The sequence below is a fragment of the Canis aureus genome, chromosome 9 (assembly GCF_053574225.1).
Source record: "Canis aureus isolate CA01 chromosome 9, VMU_Caureus_v.1.0, whole genome shotgun sequence".
Classification (NCBI taxonomy): Eukaryota; Metazoa; Chordata; class Mammalia; order Carnivora; family Canidae; genus Canis; species Canis aureus.
This window is the reverse complement of record NC_135619.1, coordinates 49,617,196-49,636,524: the sequence shown is the minus strand read 5'-3', so window position 1 is coordinate 49,636,524 and position 19,329 is coordinate 49,617,196. Positions and strand designations below refer to the sequence as shown.

Below are 19,329 nucleotides of genomic sequence, written 5' to 3'. Positions count from 1 at the left end.
ATATGACTCCTAACTGAAGTAGTCCTGTTTATTATTTTGTTCTCATTAAAGTTGTTCTTTGTTCATTTTTCTTAAATTGAGTTTAAAAAACTAAACTTGATAGACTATTTTACTTTCTGTTGTGTCTTTTTGTTCAGATTTCCTACATTCCTTATGCCATCAGGAAAGAATTAAATATCTCAATAAAAAATGATAATCAGGGATCCCTGGGTGGCGCAGCGGTTTGGTGCCTGCCTTTGGCCCAGGGCGCGATCCTGAAGACCCGGGATCGAATCCCACATCGGGCTCCCGGTGCATGGAGCCTGCTTCTCCCTCTGCCTATGTCTCTGCCTCTCTCTCTTTCTCTATCTGTGACTATCATAAATAAATAAAAAAATTTTAAAAATGATAATCAACATGTATTGAGAGCTTGCTATGTGCCAGACACTTGATGTGTGTCCTGAAAAAGAGCCATATGAAGTATGGAACCTCTCCAGGTTTCCATCATTATTGCCATGTTTCCGATGAGGAAACTAAAACATGCAAGTTGTTAAGTAAATTTGCCCAAGATACTCTGGTTGATAAGTGGTAAACTCAGGAAAGTGGATTTCAAGGGCCACACTTCTAACCACACACACTACTTCTTTGCAAAATTAATGTGACATTTAATATTCTACAAACTGTTCAAGATTCCAGTCTCCCTTAAACATGTCCACTCTAAGCACCCTTGCTTTTGAGCATTCTGGCAAAAAAATATGTGCCTTTTTGTGGGGTTGGATCAATAACGTTTAAAGACCTATTTGGAAAATCTGGCTTCACTGCAGAGGGATCAGGGCATTTGCAAACTGACAGAATTTGCCTTACTGTTGAAAAAAACCCCTTGATCTATGATATAAAAACCAAAGCTAAAATAATAGCTCTTATATGTCTTGGAATTATAAAAGGTGGGTTCACAACCATTCTGTTTATTCAAAAGTCACACCTTTGATAGACTTAAAATGGTATTCCATTAGATTATATAAAGCAAGTGTATCGTACTCAAAAAAAAAAAAATCTGTCTTTAATTTTTTCCCCCCCAGTTCAACCATTATAAAATGCAACTGAAGTGTTTAAGTTCTGGATTAAAATTTCTCATAGTGAAGGCAGATCTGATTTGCCATTTTTAAGTGTGCCAGGTAGTTAGATGCTGGTTTCTGCATCTGGGCCTTAAACACATACATGATTATACATTCTGAGAGTCTATATATTTTTTCCAATTTGTAATATAAATTTGTTTTCCCTCTCCTATTAAATTGAAAGCCTCATTCAGGGCGGGCTCCACATTTCCCGCTTCCTTTATCAAGCTGCATGTATGAAAAGTCTGCAGTTGTCTTCCAATCTGCTGTGGTTTTGATATCTCAAAGAGGTTGGTGGGAGTTCTGGCTGATACTTCAAACTCCTCAGAGTTCTTAGGTCTGAACTTTGCTTGCTTTTTAATGTTCCCAAACCCCATCCTAGGCCAAGAACTAGCTTCTGAACCACTCCCTTCCTTGACAAATTAGTAAGAAAAGAATTTTTCAAACTTTAATTTTAGAAAAATGGATAAGGTGTTTCAAGTAACAAAGGGGTTACAAAGAAATCTATAGGACTTGCCTATAAACTAGGCAGAAAGAAGGAGCTAAAGATTTCAAGTCTTATAAACAAACATACCCATTCAGTCTTATTCTGTTTTTCTGTAACTCTAATAGTGTATGGAATTGCGCTCTGAAAGTTCTGGAACATTATTGTTATTATTATTATTGTTAATTTTAATTCATTGCCTTGAGAGGAGCCCTGAGAAAGGAAGTGAGAGTGCAGAGCTCTGAAGAACTGGTGGCAATTTGGCATCTTCTCTCCCCCTTTCAACCCCTCCTCCGCTATTTTAGCTATTTGACCTGATTAAACAACTTTGGGATGTTAGCCAGATTTCTGTATGCTAACGAGGCCCCTATTCATGATTTAGTGCGATTTCATCCACCGGGAGATTCCCCGCTGCCCCGTGGAAGCCTGGCTTCACCGAAGTCTCCCAATTTCGTCGGGGGTTCGCCAGTGAGGAGTTCACGCTGACTTGGAGCAGACACAGACTCTGAACGCCTCGGGTCCTACCGGATTATTCAGTAGCAAATTTTTCCACCGTGTACCTAAGTAGTGAAAGGTGACGCCAGAATCGCGTGTGCTACTCCCCGAAAGAGACTCTGGCAACACCTTCTGTCTAGTTACTCTCTTTCCTAGTAGCAGAAAGCGTTTCCAAAAAGTTTCCTTAAACCTCCTCTGTCCCCAAGCCTAAAGGTCAGAGCGCCAGGTCCCACTTGGCTCCCCGGCCGGCCGGAATCTGACCATTTCAGAAGTTTCTGGTGTGTGTGTAGATTGGAAGAGGTCGGAGTGGGGAACCGCGCACAGCGACCACCGCGCATTACGTAACGAAAGCCCTGGCTGCCGGAGGGAGCGAGCCTGACATTGAGACATTCCAGGGGGAGGGGAGTTGCTGTCCTGGAGTCGCCGGGAACGGCGGCAGCAGTTCCAAGAAACCGAGAGAGAGAGAGAGAGAGAGAGAGAGAGAGAGAGAGAGAGAGAGAGAGAAGGTGGCCGAGATAAAGAAAACACTACAGGAATGAGAATGTTAAAAAGCCTTGGACCTAGAGCATTAGCAAACTGCTGGGCACGTGTAGTAATTTGTTAGACGAAACGGCAGCCTTCCAACTTTTGCACGGGAACGAGGGGATTTGCCCTTTGGGGGATTAAAAACGTAACAGCAAAGCCAAAAGCTAATGAATGGGGTTCAGTGGTTTGTTGGCAATACTTAAATATTTCTGTCCAGGAGCGCAAACTCTCTGCAATTATTTAGAAAGTAGGGACTCAAACCAAACTAGAATACTTTCCCCGTGCGTCTCCACTTTCCCAAATCCGAAAAGGAGCTGCTCTCGCGGTACTGCCCCTTTAAGACCTGCTTGCTCTCGGGCTCTACAAAAGGGAGTGACCTCTGGGCTTTGACAGCTCCCCTAATAACTACCACCGTGCAGGCCCCGCCCATCTGGCGACCAGCAGCGCCCATTGGCCAGCGGGCCGGTATCCCGTGCTCTGATTGGCTCGCCGCTTCCCCTGAGCGAACCTTTAGAACTCTGAGACAGACAATATTCTGTTACATTGTAGCAAAATGGCGACTGTCATTCACAACCCCCTGAAAGCGTAAGTAAGACTAAAAAATGTACATATTCCGCCCGGTTTCAATATGAAAAAAAAGGCGCCTTCCGCGTGCCAAGCGCTGCCAATGCACTGCGCTTGCAGGCGCCTGCAGCCGCGGCGGGGCTTCTCTTTTCTTTCAGCTCTTACTTCTTCATCTTCTTTTTTTTTTTACCCCCAACGCGCAGAAATGTCAAGAGATGCAATTAACAAGAAGAAAATTGTTACGTTTGTGTTCTGCTTAATTGGAAGACGCACGGAGAGGGGTTTTCGGCAGGGGAGCCAGGCGCTCGAGCGCTCTACGGGGGGGGTGGGAGGCGGGCGGTCGTGGGCAGCTCGGGGACTGCACGGTCCCCCGAGTGCCCGGCGTCGCGGGATGGCGAGCGCGGCGCGGGGGGCGGCCGAGCTGGGGGCGAGCGCCGGGCAGGGGCCGCCTGGGTGCACTTGGCTGCGCCCCGCGCCTCCGGAGTCCGCAGCCCCTGCCCGGCTGCTGGGTCCGCCGGGGCGAGCGGACCGTGGCAGCTCCGGAGTTTGCAGGGCGCTTTACGCCTTCCGATCGCTCGCGGGGAGTTTGTGCAAACCTTCCGGAGTTGGGAGGACCGCAGGGGGAGCAGTGGGTCCCGGGAGCCCTGGGGCCCAGGTGATTGCCCGGGGGCTTTCCTGCCGGGGCAGCCCCCCGAGCGTGACCGCGCTCCGGGCGGTCGCCGGTGTGTCTGCGTGTGTTCGCGGGCGAACTGGGTGTAGTGTATTAACGACTCGGGTTAACTTGGGGTTGATTGGGAGGCAGGGAGGCTGCAGGTCTTATGAATGGTGTTCTTGCCTCCTCTGGGTGAAAAACCGAGGCGGGCGGAGAGGCAGCTTCTGCTCCCGGCCAGAGCGAGGGGCAGGTGCCTCTGGCCGCCGCCGGGAGACTTTGAGCGGACGCCCAGATCCCGGACGCAGGGGGGCGGGCTGGGCGAGGACATGCGGGGACCAGTCCCCGGGTCCGACTGCCAATTCCTGCCTGCCTGCCTTCCTCCTCCTTTTCGTCCTGGCTTCCTTCCTTCCTTCCTTCCAGTCGATGGAAATGTTAAGCCGCCAAGTCCGATCGCGATCGCGGAGCCGCTGGAGGCTTCGGAAAACTAGCGTCGCCCTACAAGGGGTGCTATTGGCAATGATATTGGCAGAGGAGAGCTCGCTCCCCCATCGCCGCGCGACGTGGGTCGGGGCTCCCGGTCGCCGCGCGGCGTGGCTCGGGGTCCGCGCCTCTGGGACCAGGACTTCCCAGCCGGGGTGGGAGCCGCGGGCGAGGGGAGGGGGAGATGCAGGTGGGGGGCGTTTCGTGCAAAATTCTCCTGGCTGTGTGGCCGATGCCCGTGCGGGTTCTTTCAACTCAGCGCACCGCGCTGGCACCCCAGGCTCCTCCTGGAGTTGAAAACCACGTTCGCACCGGGGGAGGGAGGGAGGCTGCGGGGGGTGTGGGGGTGTTTCCTAGCGCAAAGGAACGCGCGAGGGTAATCGGACGTGTTTGCACCAGCTTATCTCCCATCATTAATAGGGGAAAAGGTAGTAAGGTCCCCGGTTCGGAGTTTTTTTTTTTTTTTTTTTTAAATATACATGTATTAAAGCTGCGATTAAAGCTGCGATTAAGAGGAAGCTGGAAGCTGACGCCGATCACAGAACAGCCCCCGGCTTTAGTTCTCGCTCGCAAGCTCGGATACACTGCACTGGAACGCCACAACGTTTCAGCCAAGAAAGAAAATGTTTTACAGCAGAATAAATGGGCGTAACTTCGCCGCATCCTCGCTCCCCGGTCGCTCGCGCAGCCACACCGCTGATGCTGTGAGTTTCAGCCGAACCTCCAGCTGATTTGCAGTTTCCCCATTTCCAGCCGAAATCACATAGGCAGGCTGATGCCACCTGGTAAACTCAAGTTAGAGAAATCTATTTCACATGTGCGCCAGATTTGTTTCCTACTGGGAAAGCGGTACCAGCGTTACCCTGGAGCCCGCTCACGCGCGGGCAGGCGCAATATCTCTAAACGCTCCAGGGTTTGTTTCCCTGCCCGCTCCGGTTTTTTGTTTGTTTGTTTGTTTTTGAACTGCGGAAGGGTGCGTGTTTGGCGAGGGTGTCTGAGTGGGGTGGGGTTAGAGGTGGAGGAGGGAACAGAGAAGGGGGCTGGTTTAGTGGAATTAGACCTGAATTATTAAACTTATACTTTGTAATAATTAGAGACAGTTGCAATGACATGTTTTGTAATTCTGTGTCGACACACACACACACACACACACACATACACACGCGCGCGCGCGCACGCGCTAGCATACACACAACATCCCTGCCTGCCTTTTCTAGACGGGAGTTGAGTGGTCATTTTTTAATTAGCTCCTCCTTTTTGCATCCCAAACCCTTTCCCTGGAGGAAAGGGGGTGTAAACAATACCCACCCCATCTCCCGGACGAGCCGAACCTCCTGCGCTCCGGACGGCTTTTAAACTCCTAATGCAGGAGCACACACGTTGTTATTGGGAGACCCACACCATCTGCCTTTATTTTTTGAAAACAACTTATTTAGCAAGACATCTTATACATTTCATTTGTTTTTAAAAGTTGCTGATCAGGAAACAATACACACGTAAATAAATTATGCATGGGATAAATTAGAACAAAGCGCAGAGACACATCCAGCTAAAGGGATGGATGGTGGTGTAGGGAGGAGGGGAGCCGCGAGAATGGTTTGGAGAGCTAGGTTTTTATCCTCTTGTGTCCCTCCTGACAATGAAACGGAGCTGAACGACATTAGCATTTTCTCTGTGTGCCTCCGAGTCTCTCTCTCCCTTTCCTAAAAAAAAAAAAAAAAGCCAACCACACGGTCGCCCCCTACAGAAACCCAGTCACACAAAGGTTTCCTCTAGCTTTGGGGAATAAAGTGGTGGTGGGTTAATATGCGGGGGAGAAACAAGCTCAGGTTTCATGCAACACCTCTGTAGGACTCTGCCTACCCTGAGGATGGACCATTTTTCATTATACTGGCTTTTCCACGTGGGACATTTAATAATTCAATAGCTCGGGTGACTGGATGGTACAATTTGAATCTCATTGCTTTGGGGTCTTCCTTAGGGTCCCAAGCTCCTGGAACCACATCTCCTCTCTTCGCAGTTTGGCTTTCTTCCTGCTTGTCTTTGATCTTCCCTCAACTCCCTTTCTTATTCCTCCTCCTTGTACCCTTCACCCCTTTCCCCTCTGAAGCTGACAGCCTGGCTTCTCTCTGTTGGCGCCTTTAACATCTTATTACTGCCCAACAGGGTGTTAGAGGCAGAAACAGGAGCCGCCTGGACTGATCAGATCACAAAGAGGACCCGGCGGGTGGCCCCACAACCAAGCAGTCACATCTGGACAAATAGAATTTAAAAGCATTGATAGACTTGTATGATGTGTAAATGGGTATTACACATTATTTAATTTAGCAGCTACATTGTCTGAGCCTAGATGTGGGAGTAACCCTCATTTCTTACATGTACGAGCAAGATAAGGGCCATTTAGTGAGGTAAACCCATGCAGGTGACATGAATATGGATTTGGTAAAGATCTGTGTGGAAGTCAGTTCCGTGACATATTCTGGTTGATTTCTGCATACCCAGGACACCTAATGCTTTTAATACAAATTCTAATCTTACTTGGTATTCTAGTTCAGGTAAACCACCCTCCCCCAAATCTCTATCAACACTTTAAACAACTTACTCTTTTATTAAGTTATCAAAACCCTGGTTTGTATGCACTTAACTGGGAATGTCTGCCACCTTCTGCCAGACTTGATTATGCACATATGTATCTATTATTATAACTGCCTGCTTAGAAAAGAATAACTGTTATTATTATTTAATTATTCTATATAAACCAACAGGGCTTTCCTCAAGTAACTATTTGTTTAAAAAGAATGAGACCGGCAAACTATTTCGTCATGCTTATAACTGTGAACATACGTAATTGTATTGAAACTTTCTTTTGTAAGGAGTTTCTCTTGCTTGGAGGTATGTGTCTATACCTCTGTTTTGTTATTAAGGACACAATTCTGGGAGAAGTAAATACACACTTAACTTAGCCAAGGTCAAACAGCAGGTCATGTGTGTAGATGGATTTCAAATCTTCATCTCTTTATACATCCTATGATCTGGATACACTGTATTGTAATCTAAAGTGGTTTCAGTGCCTGTGAAAGTTATGCAATTGTGGCCACTTACAAGCCAGACCTCACTCTTGCTGTGGCACTCAGTTTAGATATCAGAGAAGAGGGGGGTGGGAGAGAGCCGCATTCCTGGTTCTAATCTCCTTTTAGCTCTTTCTGTTGGAGAGGGGGAACGTGGGTAGGTACTAAGTGGGGAATATGAAGGTTGGGACTTTGTGAACTTGTAGCCTTTTATGGACATTATTTTAGCCCCTTATGAAAAAGGACCCTCAGATATTTTAAGCCAACAGATGCCTAAGAGCCACCTTCTCCATCTGCTTCTGGTTGCCACTCAAAAAAAAAAAAAAAAAAAAAAAAAAAAGCCTTGAATTCCCCAAACTTCATTAGCACACATTATTTTTCAACAGGAAGAATGTCTGGTTTTGATGAGGCACCCATAAAAGATATTAATTTCGGCCAGAACCCAAGCAGAGGTGTTGTCACAGGGCAAACCTCTGAAAACAGCCTGCCTTGCAGACCACCTGGGGAGATACCCAGAGATGGCCAGGAGAATGGGAGCTCCTGAGAGCCCTAAAGTGGGCTGGCATTCAGAGGCCACTTCATTGGAGACTTCTCATCTTCTTCTGTCTTGATGCAATCATGCAGGTAGAGCTGGGATTTGGATCCAACTGAGAAAGACCATAATGTCTAAAGCTGTTTCAGAGCCATCTGCTCAGATCAATGCAAAAAAAAAAAAAAAAAAAAAAAAAGAATGCTATGGTCAGGCTTTGTTTTGCACCAGAAACAGAAAGGAAACTGAGGCTGACTTGTTTTCCAAGTTCAGCCTTGCTGATTGTAGTGGCGATGGGGGCTGGGTCATAAAAATGCACCAGAATCCAGGTCTGTTTATCATCCCAACCTCTGCAAAGTACCTTTTGTGGTTTTTGAGTGTTTTGAAAGTCAGTAGAAGACAGAGATGTAGCCAAATGTGGCAAGCCCCTGGCCAAAGAAATGCCACAACCGCTGAAATAGTTTTTGGGCAGCCACCCTTTCTTTCCAGCTGGGGCCTATGTAAGCATGATCCTAGCTCTAGATAGTCTTTAAATATGTAGGTATTTAACAAGAAAGATAAAACATGGCCTGAGGGTGGGGTGGGGTGAGGTGGGGTGGCAGTAAGGGAGCAGGTGAATGGATAAGACGGCTGTGTGGTCTGGAACTCTGAAAAGATGATTGTTTAACAGTGGGAGAGCCTGATATTATGATCTATTGCAAGTTCCAAAGTTTTCTTTAGTTGCGTGAGTGACTGGGGCGAGATGAGGTGTTGTGGTGTTTTTCTAATTTGTTTTTCTTATTGGTCCGGTTACTAGTGTTTCACAGTCTGTCAGACCATATGGATGAATGGAGCTAGAATCGTAAAACTGTCACCCAAGGAAGGTTTTTGAAGCCTGTGATTTGCATCAGAGTTTTAAAAGCAGTGGTTGGAAGGTGTTGGGTGGGGGTGGGTGGGAAAAGAGGAGCAGACTGTGTTGGGAATTTCGAGGTTGTGTTTGTGAATAGTATTGGTGTAGGGGGTGGAAAGGGAAGAGAGAAGCCCTGAAACGGCTCAGAGTTAGGGGCTGTGTTGGGAAGCAGGGAGGGGCGAGGGGGATAGCACTCAGAATGCCTAATAACGGGGTTCAAATAGCCCACACTGAGCCCTCTTCCACTCCAGCCCTGGATATGAGTCTAGGAAACAATGATGACACATGTTTAATCCCCCTTTGCACCCTCTCCTCCCCCACCAAATCCAGAGACTGTGGTCATCTCAGGTTGCTGTGAAATGAGTGCGTTTTTTTTTTTTTTTTTTTTTTTTTTTTTTCCGGGTAGTTATTCACTTTGAAAACCTGCTGTTTGTATTAATTGCAACTGGAAGCTCCACCGGAAGAGGTTTTGCAGCCTTCAAACTTCCCCTTGCCATCAGTATGGCTCTATCTCAAACTGTGTCTCTCTTCTATGTTCATTTCTCACCACTTGCTACTCTTTGTAGCTATGAGGACTTCAGAGTCATGGAGGAGAAAAAGCTCCGAGAGAAAAATCCAGAGCCTTGAGCACTGCTGCTTCCATTTGTACCACCAACTCACAATTCCCTCTGGGACACAGAGCTTCTCTGAACTGCAAAGCCCTTGTCTTTAAGATGAAGGTGATGCACCTTGATTGTGGTAATTCCTTTCATGTCAATAACTTGGTGGCTCTTGCTATGGTCAATTGGGTGGCAGGGGGCAGTTTGGGGCCAAAGTTCAAATTCTTCCTTGTTCTGTAAAGTGTGTTTCTAAGGGGGATTTGTTAAGACTGAGGAATCTGCATTAGTTTCACCTCCTTGGGTCCAGTCCTGTCACATTGTGCTACCAGTTGGGGTTCTAACTGGGATGGCACTCCTCTCCCTTCTCTCGGCCAGAGGCTGAGGACCAGGTGGTAGGCGATTTAGAACATGGACTTTTCTTCTGATTCTCCTTTTTGAATATTCTTCTCATTAGCATCCCCAACCAGAGGATGGAGAGGGGAGAGAGAAGTGGGAAGACTATTTGGCCTATTTTGCTATTTATTAGCACTCAGATCAAGCTTTTGGTTGTAGAAAAGACTGGGATTACTGAGAATACCTGTCTCCATGCTCCTTCACTTCTTTTCTTTAAATGTGTGGAGGGGGAGGGTGGGCAAGCAAAATATTTTTCTCCTCTGGATTTCATTTATCGACAATCTTCCTGGACCTGCCCTCTCCTCCCCTATAGACCCATCCCAATTAATGTGGAAGTAAACTGCTTATTTCACTTCCATTTAGGCAGCAGTAGATACCTGTCTGTTTAGTGAGCCAAAGTAGGTGGATCTGTACTGATGTCTCACGAACCTTCCTCTCCTATACCGTGTTACTGCCAAGGGAATGGAGGTGACTACCAGACATACAGAGGCTGGCTGTACCCTGGTGGGTATTAGCAGTGTCTAAATTGGAATTCATTGCCTCTCTTCCAGTGACATGCCTCCAGAATATCCCAGATTCCTCTGGGGGGGTTATTATCAGGCTTTCTTTTGGTTGAACGCTCCCTTGGCAATTTCCTACAAGCCTAAAGGAGGAAGAGGGGGTTGCAAAACTCATCAGAGAATTCATGGAAGCCCAAATAGTGATTCTCAGGCAAAATACAAGAAAAACCAAAATGGTGGAGCAGTCCTGGTGGCTCAGCGGTTTAGCGCCTGCCTTAGGTCCAGGGCGTGATCCTGGAGTTCCCAGGATCGAGTCCCAGGTCGGGCTCCTCACAGGGAGCCTGCTTCTCCCTCCTCCTCCTGTGTCTCTGCCTCTCTGTGTGTGTCTCTCATGAATAAATAAATAAAATCTTTTTTTTTAAAAAACAAAACAAAACAAAATGGTTATCCTGACCTCCAGCAGACAGAGGCAGCCCCTTAATTTTTTCTAATTGTGGTAATATATATATATATAACATGTATATTTAACACTTGTAACATGTAAATGGGCCATTGTAGCCATTCTAAAGTGTACACTTCAGTGACATTAAGTGCCTTCATTATGTTGTGCAACCATTGATACAATCCAGCTCTAGCATTTTTCTACCATCCCAAGCAGAAACTCTGTACCTATTAAACACAACTTCCCATCTCCCCCACCCCCCAGTCCCTTGTAATAATCAGTCTGCTTCCTGTCTCTATTCATTTGCCTATTCTAAGCGCCTCATGTAAGTGGAATCACACAATTATTTGTCCTTTTGTGATGTTTATTTCACTTAACATCATGTCCTCATGGTTCATCTATGGTTGTAGCGTGTATCAGAATTTCCTTCCTTCCTTCCTTATTTTTTTTTTTTTAAAGATTTATGTATTTATTTTAGAGAGAGCACATGCAAAAGGGGGTGGGGAGAGGCAGACAGAGAGGGGGAGAGAAACTTTAGCAGACTCTGCACTTAGCAGGGAGCCTGAAGTGGGGCTTGATCTTACTACCCTGAAATTAGGACCTGAGCTGAAACCAAGGGTCAGACGCTTAACTGACTGCACCACCCAGGCACCCCAAGAATTTCTTTCCTTTTAATGGCTGAATTATGTTCCATTGTATGTACATACCACATTTTCTTTATGTACTCACCCAATGAGGGACACTTGGCTTATTTCCATCTTTAGCTATTATGAGTAATGCTGTTATGAAAATGGGTGTATAGGTAGCTCTCTGAGTCCCTGTTTTCAATTCTCTTGGGTATTTGTCTAGACCCCTTCATTTTTAGACTCTTTATAGTTCAAGAACTACATTTCTAGATAGTACAGGCAACCCTCACCTTATTAACTTAGGGAAAAATACTAATAGAACTGTGAAATTCAATATCCTTGTCTCCCACCCTCTGCCCCCTGTTGGAATACCATTATTTTTTGAGGGGTAAATCCTTTGAGAACCCAAAGACTCTCTTTCATCCCTAGCCCCATGGATTGCCTTCCCCTTGTCTCTACCTCACCAGGAGGGCACATGGGGTGTCAAGGTTTGGGCTTGGGGAAGCTCCAGCAGCTGTAGCAGTAGTAGTTACCCGGTGAGTCTTGGAGTGAAGACTTGGTTTGTTTCCTGGGCCAGGTGGAAGTTTCATTTGGCAAAAGAAGAGCCGAGGGAGCACGTGGGAGGATGGGACAGCTTAAAAGGCATGAGTTAGTAAATCAGACTTAGCATCTTCCCGAGCCAAGACAAGCTTGTGAGATCTCTTTTCTCTTCTCATCCCTGCACCCAACCCTGCTTGGCCTTAAAGGTGTCTGAATGAAATAATGGATGTGAAAACATTTCCAAAGGTGTAAAGTGTAAATAGGAGGTGTTACTAGGAGAACGGCACAGTTTCAGGTAGCTGACTGAGGCCTTCTCAGAGTCAACCATACCTCATATATTAAACATTATTTTAATATATTACAACTCAAATAAATGAAATGAGCATGGCATTACATATCAAGCCAGATCATTGTTTCTGAGGAAATGCAAAGCCTCACTCATCCAGCTGTGTGTAAATAGCCCTAGGATCTCATTGGAATTTTTCCCATTGGTCTGGGTTTGAAATAGGTGAGAATTATGAGCTCAGGGGAAGCCCTCATTTCACTTCCCATTGTCAGGCCTGAACTTAGTCCATCCGCTAAATCAGAGGACACAGAAGCTTGGGGGGCAGAGGGAACAGGTTTCCTGAAACTTGGGCCTCAGTCATCTTGCAGCCCCTGGCTCCTTCTATCAAGACAACTCTAGGAAGTGGTGGAGGTGGGGCCGAAGCTTCAATCTGCTGGTCAGTGAGGAGGGTGTGCTACTGACAGAGGAGATCAGCTGCCTGAATTGGGTCTTTATGTAAAAGCAGACCATGGAGTACATCGTGGTGGGGGTCAAAACTCTAGAGAGTTCCATCTTGATTGCCAGCCTTCAGATTCAAGCTTGCCGTGCCATGCAGCTAACATTCCTTTACTTTATAAAAAGCAAATTAAGAAAAAAAAAGTCATCTGGGCTCCCATTTTCTTCAACTAACAACTCTTTACATGTCTTTGTCTGCTGCCAGTGAGCTCAGTGAGAACTGTCTCACCCTCTTTGGGGCTTTCTTCATCCTGTCCTCGCCAACATGGATTGCCAGCCTGCCCCTCAGAACTCAGAGCAGAGTAGCCTCCCTCCCTGTATCTAGGACCTTCCATTCCAAGGAAGGCCACCAGTCTCTGTTTCTCCTTCCAGACTCTGGTTCTCTGGCAGGGCAAAGTAAGTGTCTGTAAGCCAGGAGGCTGAGTGCTCCCCTAGGCTTCTCCTAGTGAAACTACTATGGATTGGGGGTGGGGGCCAGAGAGGGGAAGCAGTGTGGTGCTGGGGATGGGGGAGGGCAGGGTGGATGGGGTAGTGGGAGTGGAGAGAATATATTCTCTCCTGCTAATTATTTTCCCTGAGGACTTAGCCAATGCAGAACCATCTATTATCGTGGGAGCGCTCTATGGTGGTTCTGCCTGTGATGAATGCTAAGTGGAAACAAGCAAGAAAAATTAACAGGCGGCTGCTTCTGTCCACCTAATTAAAATGCATATCCAAATGCATAATTCCTTATGTTTCCCCATGCACACACTCCCCTTCCAATCCCAATTCTATGGAGGAGAAAAAACACTTTCCCCCAATCATTTCTCTTGATTATATTTCCATCAAGGAAGAGCTGGAGGGTTCCCTTAGAATAGAGAAGGGCTGTTCTCCTAACACTTTGGAATTCGCTGCTTTTTTACTTAGATTGAGCCTGAAAATTCTGAGCTGTTTTTTTGTTGAAGATAAAAAACAAAAACTTTATCGGACTGTAGAAAAAAGAGGGAAGAAGAGATGTTGAGAAAGAAAGAGGGGGGATAAAAGAGAGAAAGCAAGCAAGAAAAAAGAAAGTTCCTATCGTTTTTGCTGACGTTTTTGTTTTGTGCTAAAAGTCTGTTTTTCTTTGTTTGTTTTGTTTGTTGTTGTTTGTTGTTTTTTGTTTTTGGTGCTGAAAGTCAACAATGAGAATTTTTTAGGCCTTTCCCCTCTGCCCTCTCTCTGTTCCTTTCCCTGACTTCATACTACCTTCCTCAGCCCCCCTAGACAAACAGGACCCAGGGTTTTGAAGAGAGACCCGAGAAGACACAGATATCTCTGCGGTCAGGTAGAGAGAAAAAGCTAAACCCTCTGCATTTGGAGCAAGAGAGAAGAGGCTGACATCACAGTTCCAAGTATGTTTTGAATCAAACAAACAATACCTCTTCATCCATATCTTCTTCCCTCTTTGTTCACCAATCATTTTCTCCCCATCGAAGGACAACTTTATTCAGTGGCCATTAAATATTTAACAGACACGAAACTTAAGTCGCTGTGCTCAATTTGACGTCACTGGTGTTTCTGCAGCAGCCTCCCTCCCCGGACGGCACCCCCCACCCCCCAAGCCCCTTGACTGCCCTCCACAGCAGCCCCAGCTGTTGATTTATCAGGGCCGGCTGGCTCAGCAGTGCATGGAGATTGCTTTTAATTAACTCTCTTCATTTTTCCCAATCTTCAGGGAGCAGCAGCCCTTTAATGATTTTAATATTTTATCTGGATTTATATCCGCCTTATTTGTTGTTGTTTGACTTCCGCATTTGCTTTTCCTGAATCTCTTCCAGACTGATGTATTTATTTGCCCCTTTCCACAGCCCCCAAGACCTTTCTGGAGAAGAGATGGTGGGTTCTAAGAAGGCCCCATTTACCCAAGTGTTTCGTACCACCTGCACAGGGAGAGGTACTGTGTTGGTCTGTGTGATGGTTTGGGTTAGAGCCTTTGTCTTAGGAATCCCAGGCTCACCTGACTCAGCTGCAGGAATTTCTGAGCTTTCCATAAAAAAAAAAAATCTGAATTTTAGAAAGTAAGATCTCCTTTGCTTCATTTGTGCTTGCTGCCTCCGTAAGGGAGGAAGTTGCCCTGTAGAGTCGGATAAAAACTGCTTCCTGGGTCCCCAGTTAGCTGTAGTTGGAGGTCTGGCGATGACTTTCTGGCAGTGCTGGATGGAGGTGCAAGTCAGATCTTTACCACATTATGTGTCTTTAGATATAACTGGGAAGAGTAAGTGTGGTCTGGTTTAAAAGAGGACGTGCAGAGGCACCAATTGCCTTCTCTGCATAGGCTGCCTTCTCCCTCAACCTTTGGTTCTGTGTTCCTGTGCCTACTTCCCAATGTGGGGGTAGGTGGGTGGATGGGGGGACATTCGTCATTCATGCACCTTCCCAGCTCTGCCTTCCAGCCTCCTTTTGGCTACAAAGTCAACACCTTCCCCCAGCTTCCTCAAGAGACCTGGCAGTCAGACTTGCATGGGGGCTGTTTTTCAGAACCAGCTTGTCCACAAAATGCCTTTTTGGCATCTCAGTTTGGTGATGTGTCTTCGGGGTTACCTGTTGCTAGGCAACTGCCAACTAAAGTTTGAGCCTGATCTGGGGATTGCAGTGAATTGCCCTGGGTGACTTGTATTCACATTTAGGGACCTGGCTTTGCAATCCTAGCTCTGGGAAGGGGAGACCGAGAAGACATATTTCCATGTGTCTTTACAGAAAGGGGTATTGGTTTTTAAAACCTAGTCCAGTGCCTGGCACACAGTCAGTACATGCAGATGTTTGTTTTGGTGATGAGGATGGTAATTTCTTCCTGCCTCTTTGCCCTCATCCTTTTAACTCTGCTACTTCCAAAAACCTATGAGTTTGTCAGAGACCAAACTATGTGTGGGATGCAGAGACAGAAAACCATGGCTTCCACTTCGTGGTGTGGTGTTCAGGCTACTCGATGTCCTATGGAATGTTTCGTCTTCACCTTTCCTTGGCAACTGTAGACCCTTTTGAGAATCATATGAAAGTGGTGGATTGACTTCACAGAAAAAATGCATATAGATGTGACCATCTGCATATGGAGTTCACAAACCTTGAGGAGCCCATCAGTTGATCCACAGGCTTCAGGTTAAGGACCTGAGAATGTGGGGTGTGGGTGAACTTCTGATCCTAAAACCATGCTTCTGTATCCCTGCTCAGAGAGACCAAACCCCTCAGATTCTCCTATAGTCTTATCAAACTGCCGTGGCTCCTCCAGCACCCTTTCACCCCCTGCTCCGCCCCAGGCACCCTTGATGAGCACCTTCCTGCTCGAATTCCAGGCACTTCAGAGGCCCCCCTTTCTCCAGTGAAGTCCTTGCCGACCCTCAGGTGTAATTGGCCACACCTGCCTCAGCCCCAGTGTCCCAAGCATACTCTTTTTCCTTGGCCACTGAAATGCTTAACTCTGGTTAGTTGGAATAAAACCCTGGAAGGCTGGGATAGTGGTGGCCTGTGCCTTTCTACTCCCAGGATCTAGCATGGGAGGCATTTAAGAAATATGTGTGGAATAGCTGAGCAAATGAAGTCTGTAAGCAGACATACTGCTCTTCCTACCAAATTTGCTTTCAGCCCTTTAGGGCTGACACGTTTCTCATGCTCTCCCTTGACTGCAGGAGTTTGGAAAAGGCAGCAGACTGCCATTCCCCAAATTCTTCAATTTCAGGAGTTGGAAAAACAGGCACCAGCTTGGCCTTGCTCGCATGTGGCATGTATGGCTGTGATGAATGTCGGTGTCATTTATTCTAGCCCTGTGTTTCTTTACCACTTCATTTTTGTGGAGCTAAGACCCTCGCCTTGGGAAGCAAAGACAAGTCTTTATACTTTGGCAGTATATACTTATATTTCAGGGACTAAGGAAGTAACCCAGGGCTTGTGAACAGCCACTGATAAATCAGCCACATTTTTCTCGAGTGTCTACTATGTGCTCAGCTATGGGATTTCCTATAGCCTTATTTATACCTGAGGAGTTTTGAAGATGGAGGAGACCAGAAGGTGAGACTACTACAATGGTTTAACCCAATGCTGGGACTATCCTGTTAAGTTTTGGGGATGACCCTGGCCCAGTCACTGTTTTCGAATATATATTCTTTGAGACAATGCCTTTTGTATACTTTTATAGTACCAACACCTATATGGATATCATTTTCCCTATGACTCATTGTCCCAACTGTGTTCAATGCAGATAAGTTTGCTTCACAGTGAGGCAAAAGATGGTGTCCTGGAGATCATGCGAGGGCCTTTATTTTCCATACTGAGGGAGAGAAAAATATTACTATAACTTTTGTCTGTCCTCTTGCTGCTTTTCCATGCTCCAAAAATTATTCAACATTGAGGCTATTCGGAAGAAGTTACCCACCCCCCGGCCCTCCCCTCCCCCAGAGGCCTGGTTCTGGATCTGGAGTAAGGTGAAGACCAGAGGTGACAATGGGCTTCTTGAGTGGAGTTTTAATTCCGATTCTGGTCTACTAGACATCCTTCAATGCAGGAAGCCAGAGAAAATGCTGATGGTGCACCAAACATAGGTTGTAGGAGCACACCCGTACCAAAGTGTTTGTCGACTTGGGAAGGTCACACCGCACGAGCACTGGCTCTCCAAGTGACCGTCTCTGAGTCTCAGAGCGTAGGCCTTCGGTGCAGAGGGCTCACACGGGGCCGTCCGGTTCCTGGCGCTCATTTCCTTTCTGGGCAGCCATCCCAGTGTAACAGATACTTATACATATTCTGTCCTCATTTTATCTAATTACACACATCTCTGGGGGATGGGAAACAGGTTTGGATCATTCAATTTTAGGTCAGTTATGCACAGGGTAGCTGAGATGAACACTAATCTATAGAGTTCTGTGAAATTCGGCAAGTTCCCATGGTTCCCTGGTCCAAAGCACACCAGGGGGCATTGTTTGCCATCTCAGGGGCTGGAGATCCCAGTCAGCCTGAGAGGAGGGATGGAGCCCAACTGGTTCCTGAGGCTGAACCTTCTGAGACCAAGCTCACCCTTGCTATCCTTTGAGTGGTAGGATTCTTGTTTTATTATTTGATGACCTGCCAAACCGAGAGGACCCAATGGTATATGTCCCTCTTCTGGCAATCATTCATTCTTACCTATTACCTGCCCGGAATGGGTTCAGTTTCCTAAGAAATACAGAACGAGAGACAGTCTGATTGATGGAACAATCTTTATTATTGCCCTGTGTTGCCTGGAGTTCCTGTCTCCCTTTCGACCCAGATGAACCACTCTGGACAATGTAAAAGCTCTGACATGTCCCCACCTTTCTTCAAGGCACACATTGGACAGTCTTGGGCCACTTCCTGGCATCTCTCGTTCAGGCTGCATCGTGGCTTTTGAAATCCCCAGGAAAGAAAAGCCCACTGGTTATCCTTTTATTTTTCTTTGCTCTCTGCTCCTTATTTCATTTCTTGACTCAGACCTAAGCCTCCCCAGCGTTCTCTGAGCCCTAGATAGAGGAATAATCCACTTAATGCCTGATATCAAGGTTTGTGTCTCCAGCCTCGGTTTCCTTCTGACCTCTCATCCCCTTCGTCCTTGCTCTGTTGACACCTTTCCCCTTTTTCTCGTGCCTTGCACCTTGATCAAAAAGCGCTGGAGAGGCACAAGAAGAAGGGAATGGTATTTGCTTTGTCCCCAGGAGGGCACACTCAATCTCATGAATGTGGGAGTGGGGAATGCAGGAAGGAGAAGGTCAAAGCTTGCACACAGCAAACCAGGTGAGAAGAAACACGGTGTGTGAGGTTATACTGCACTAAATGAGCACTCCAGCCCCAGAGGGGTCTATGAAATCAGAAAAGAGAAAAGAGAAAGTGTGTCCTGTGGTTGGGGTGTCAGAGAAGGTTTCAGGGGGGAGGTGGCTTTAAGCTGAGTTTGGGAGGACAGTGGGATCTGGTCAGGCTCAGAGGAGCCACAGAGGGTGAGGATGGGGAAAGGCAGGCATGCCAGGGAAATGAACAGAGCCTTGGGAAACATTTGAGTGATTCCTTAAAGAATCTCTTTCCTTTCTGGTGGAGGCAAGGCCAGGCAGGAAGGAATGTGTGGTGGGGAGCTAATGGATATGTTCGGCTGGATGGCAGTGGGAAGGTGGTCCCTGAACAGAAGGTAAAAATGGGAAATAGCCGCGGCCAGGATGTTCGGAATGAGTCTCAGTTTGGCAGCCAATTTGTGGGAAGTACTTGAACTTGAACCTGAAAACCTCGGAAGCCAAGAGAGGTATCGGGGAGGCCGAGCTGTCACCCTGTGTCCCCCAGCAGGGAGGATTGCCTGCCTCCAGAGACTCCTTCACTAAGGTTGAACAGAATCCTCATTCTTGGTTTCCTTGGTAATATGTTCTGGTTTCTTTTCAGAGCTCTATGCAGAGGGGTGGGGGACAGGGGACACACTGGGGCGCCTGCACTGGTGTGAGTCCCCCATCCCATCAGGTATAGGGCTGCCCTGGCCCACGCATGGACAGATTTGCTTAGTAGGGCGGGATTGTAGAGCAAAGCCTGTCCAAGTGGTAGTTCTCAAAGTCTTTCTCCCTTTCTTTCAGTCACCAAACCTTTTCTTTCAAAACAACAGCAATAACCTATAAATGGTATAAATAAAATATACAAATCCAGGGAAGGGAGAAAAGCATAAATGCTGACCCTTG

The 19,329-nt window shown here is 46.8% G+C and overlaps 1 protein-coding gene across 6 annotated transcripts in view; it reads left to right on the top strand.

Annotated features, from left to right (window-relative positions):
- Window positions 1-3,113: 3,113 nt before the first annotated feature.
- The window catches only part of DPF3 (double PHD fingers 3), a 259,291-nt gene continuing 243,075 nt past the window's right edge, over window positions 3,114-19,329 (top strand). For all 6 annotated transcript variants that reach the window (XM_077909873.1, XM_077909871.1, XM_077909872.1 and 3 more), the window contains exon 1: window positions 3,114-3,183. In XM_077909873.1, the coding sequence (XP_077765999.1) occupies window positions 3,152-3,183 (32 nt within the window). In that variant the 5' untranslated portion in view covers window positions 3,114-3,151. The remainder of the gene's footprint in view (window positions 3,184-19,329) is intronic.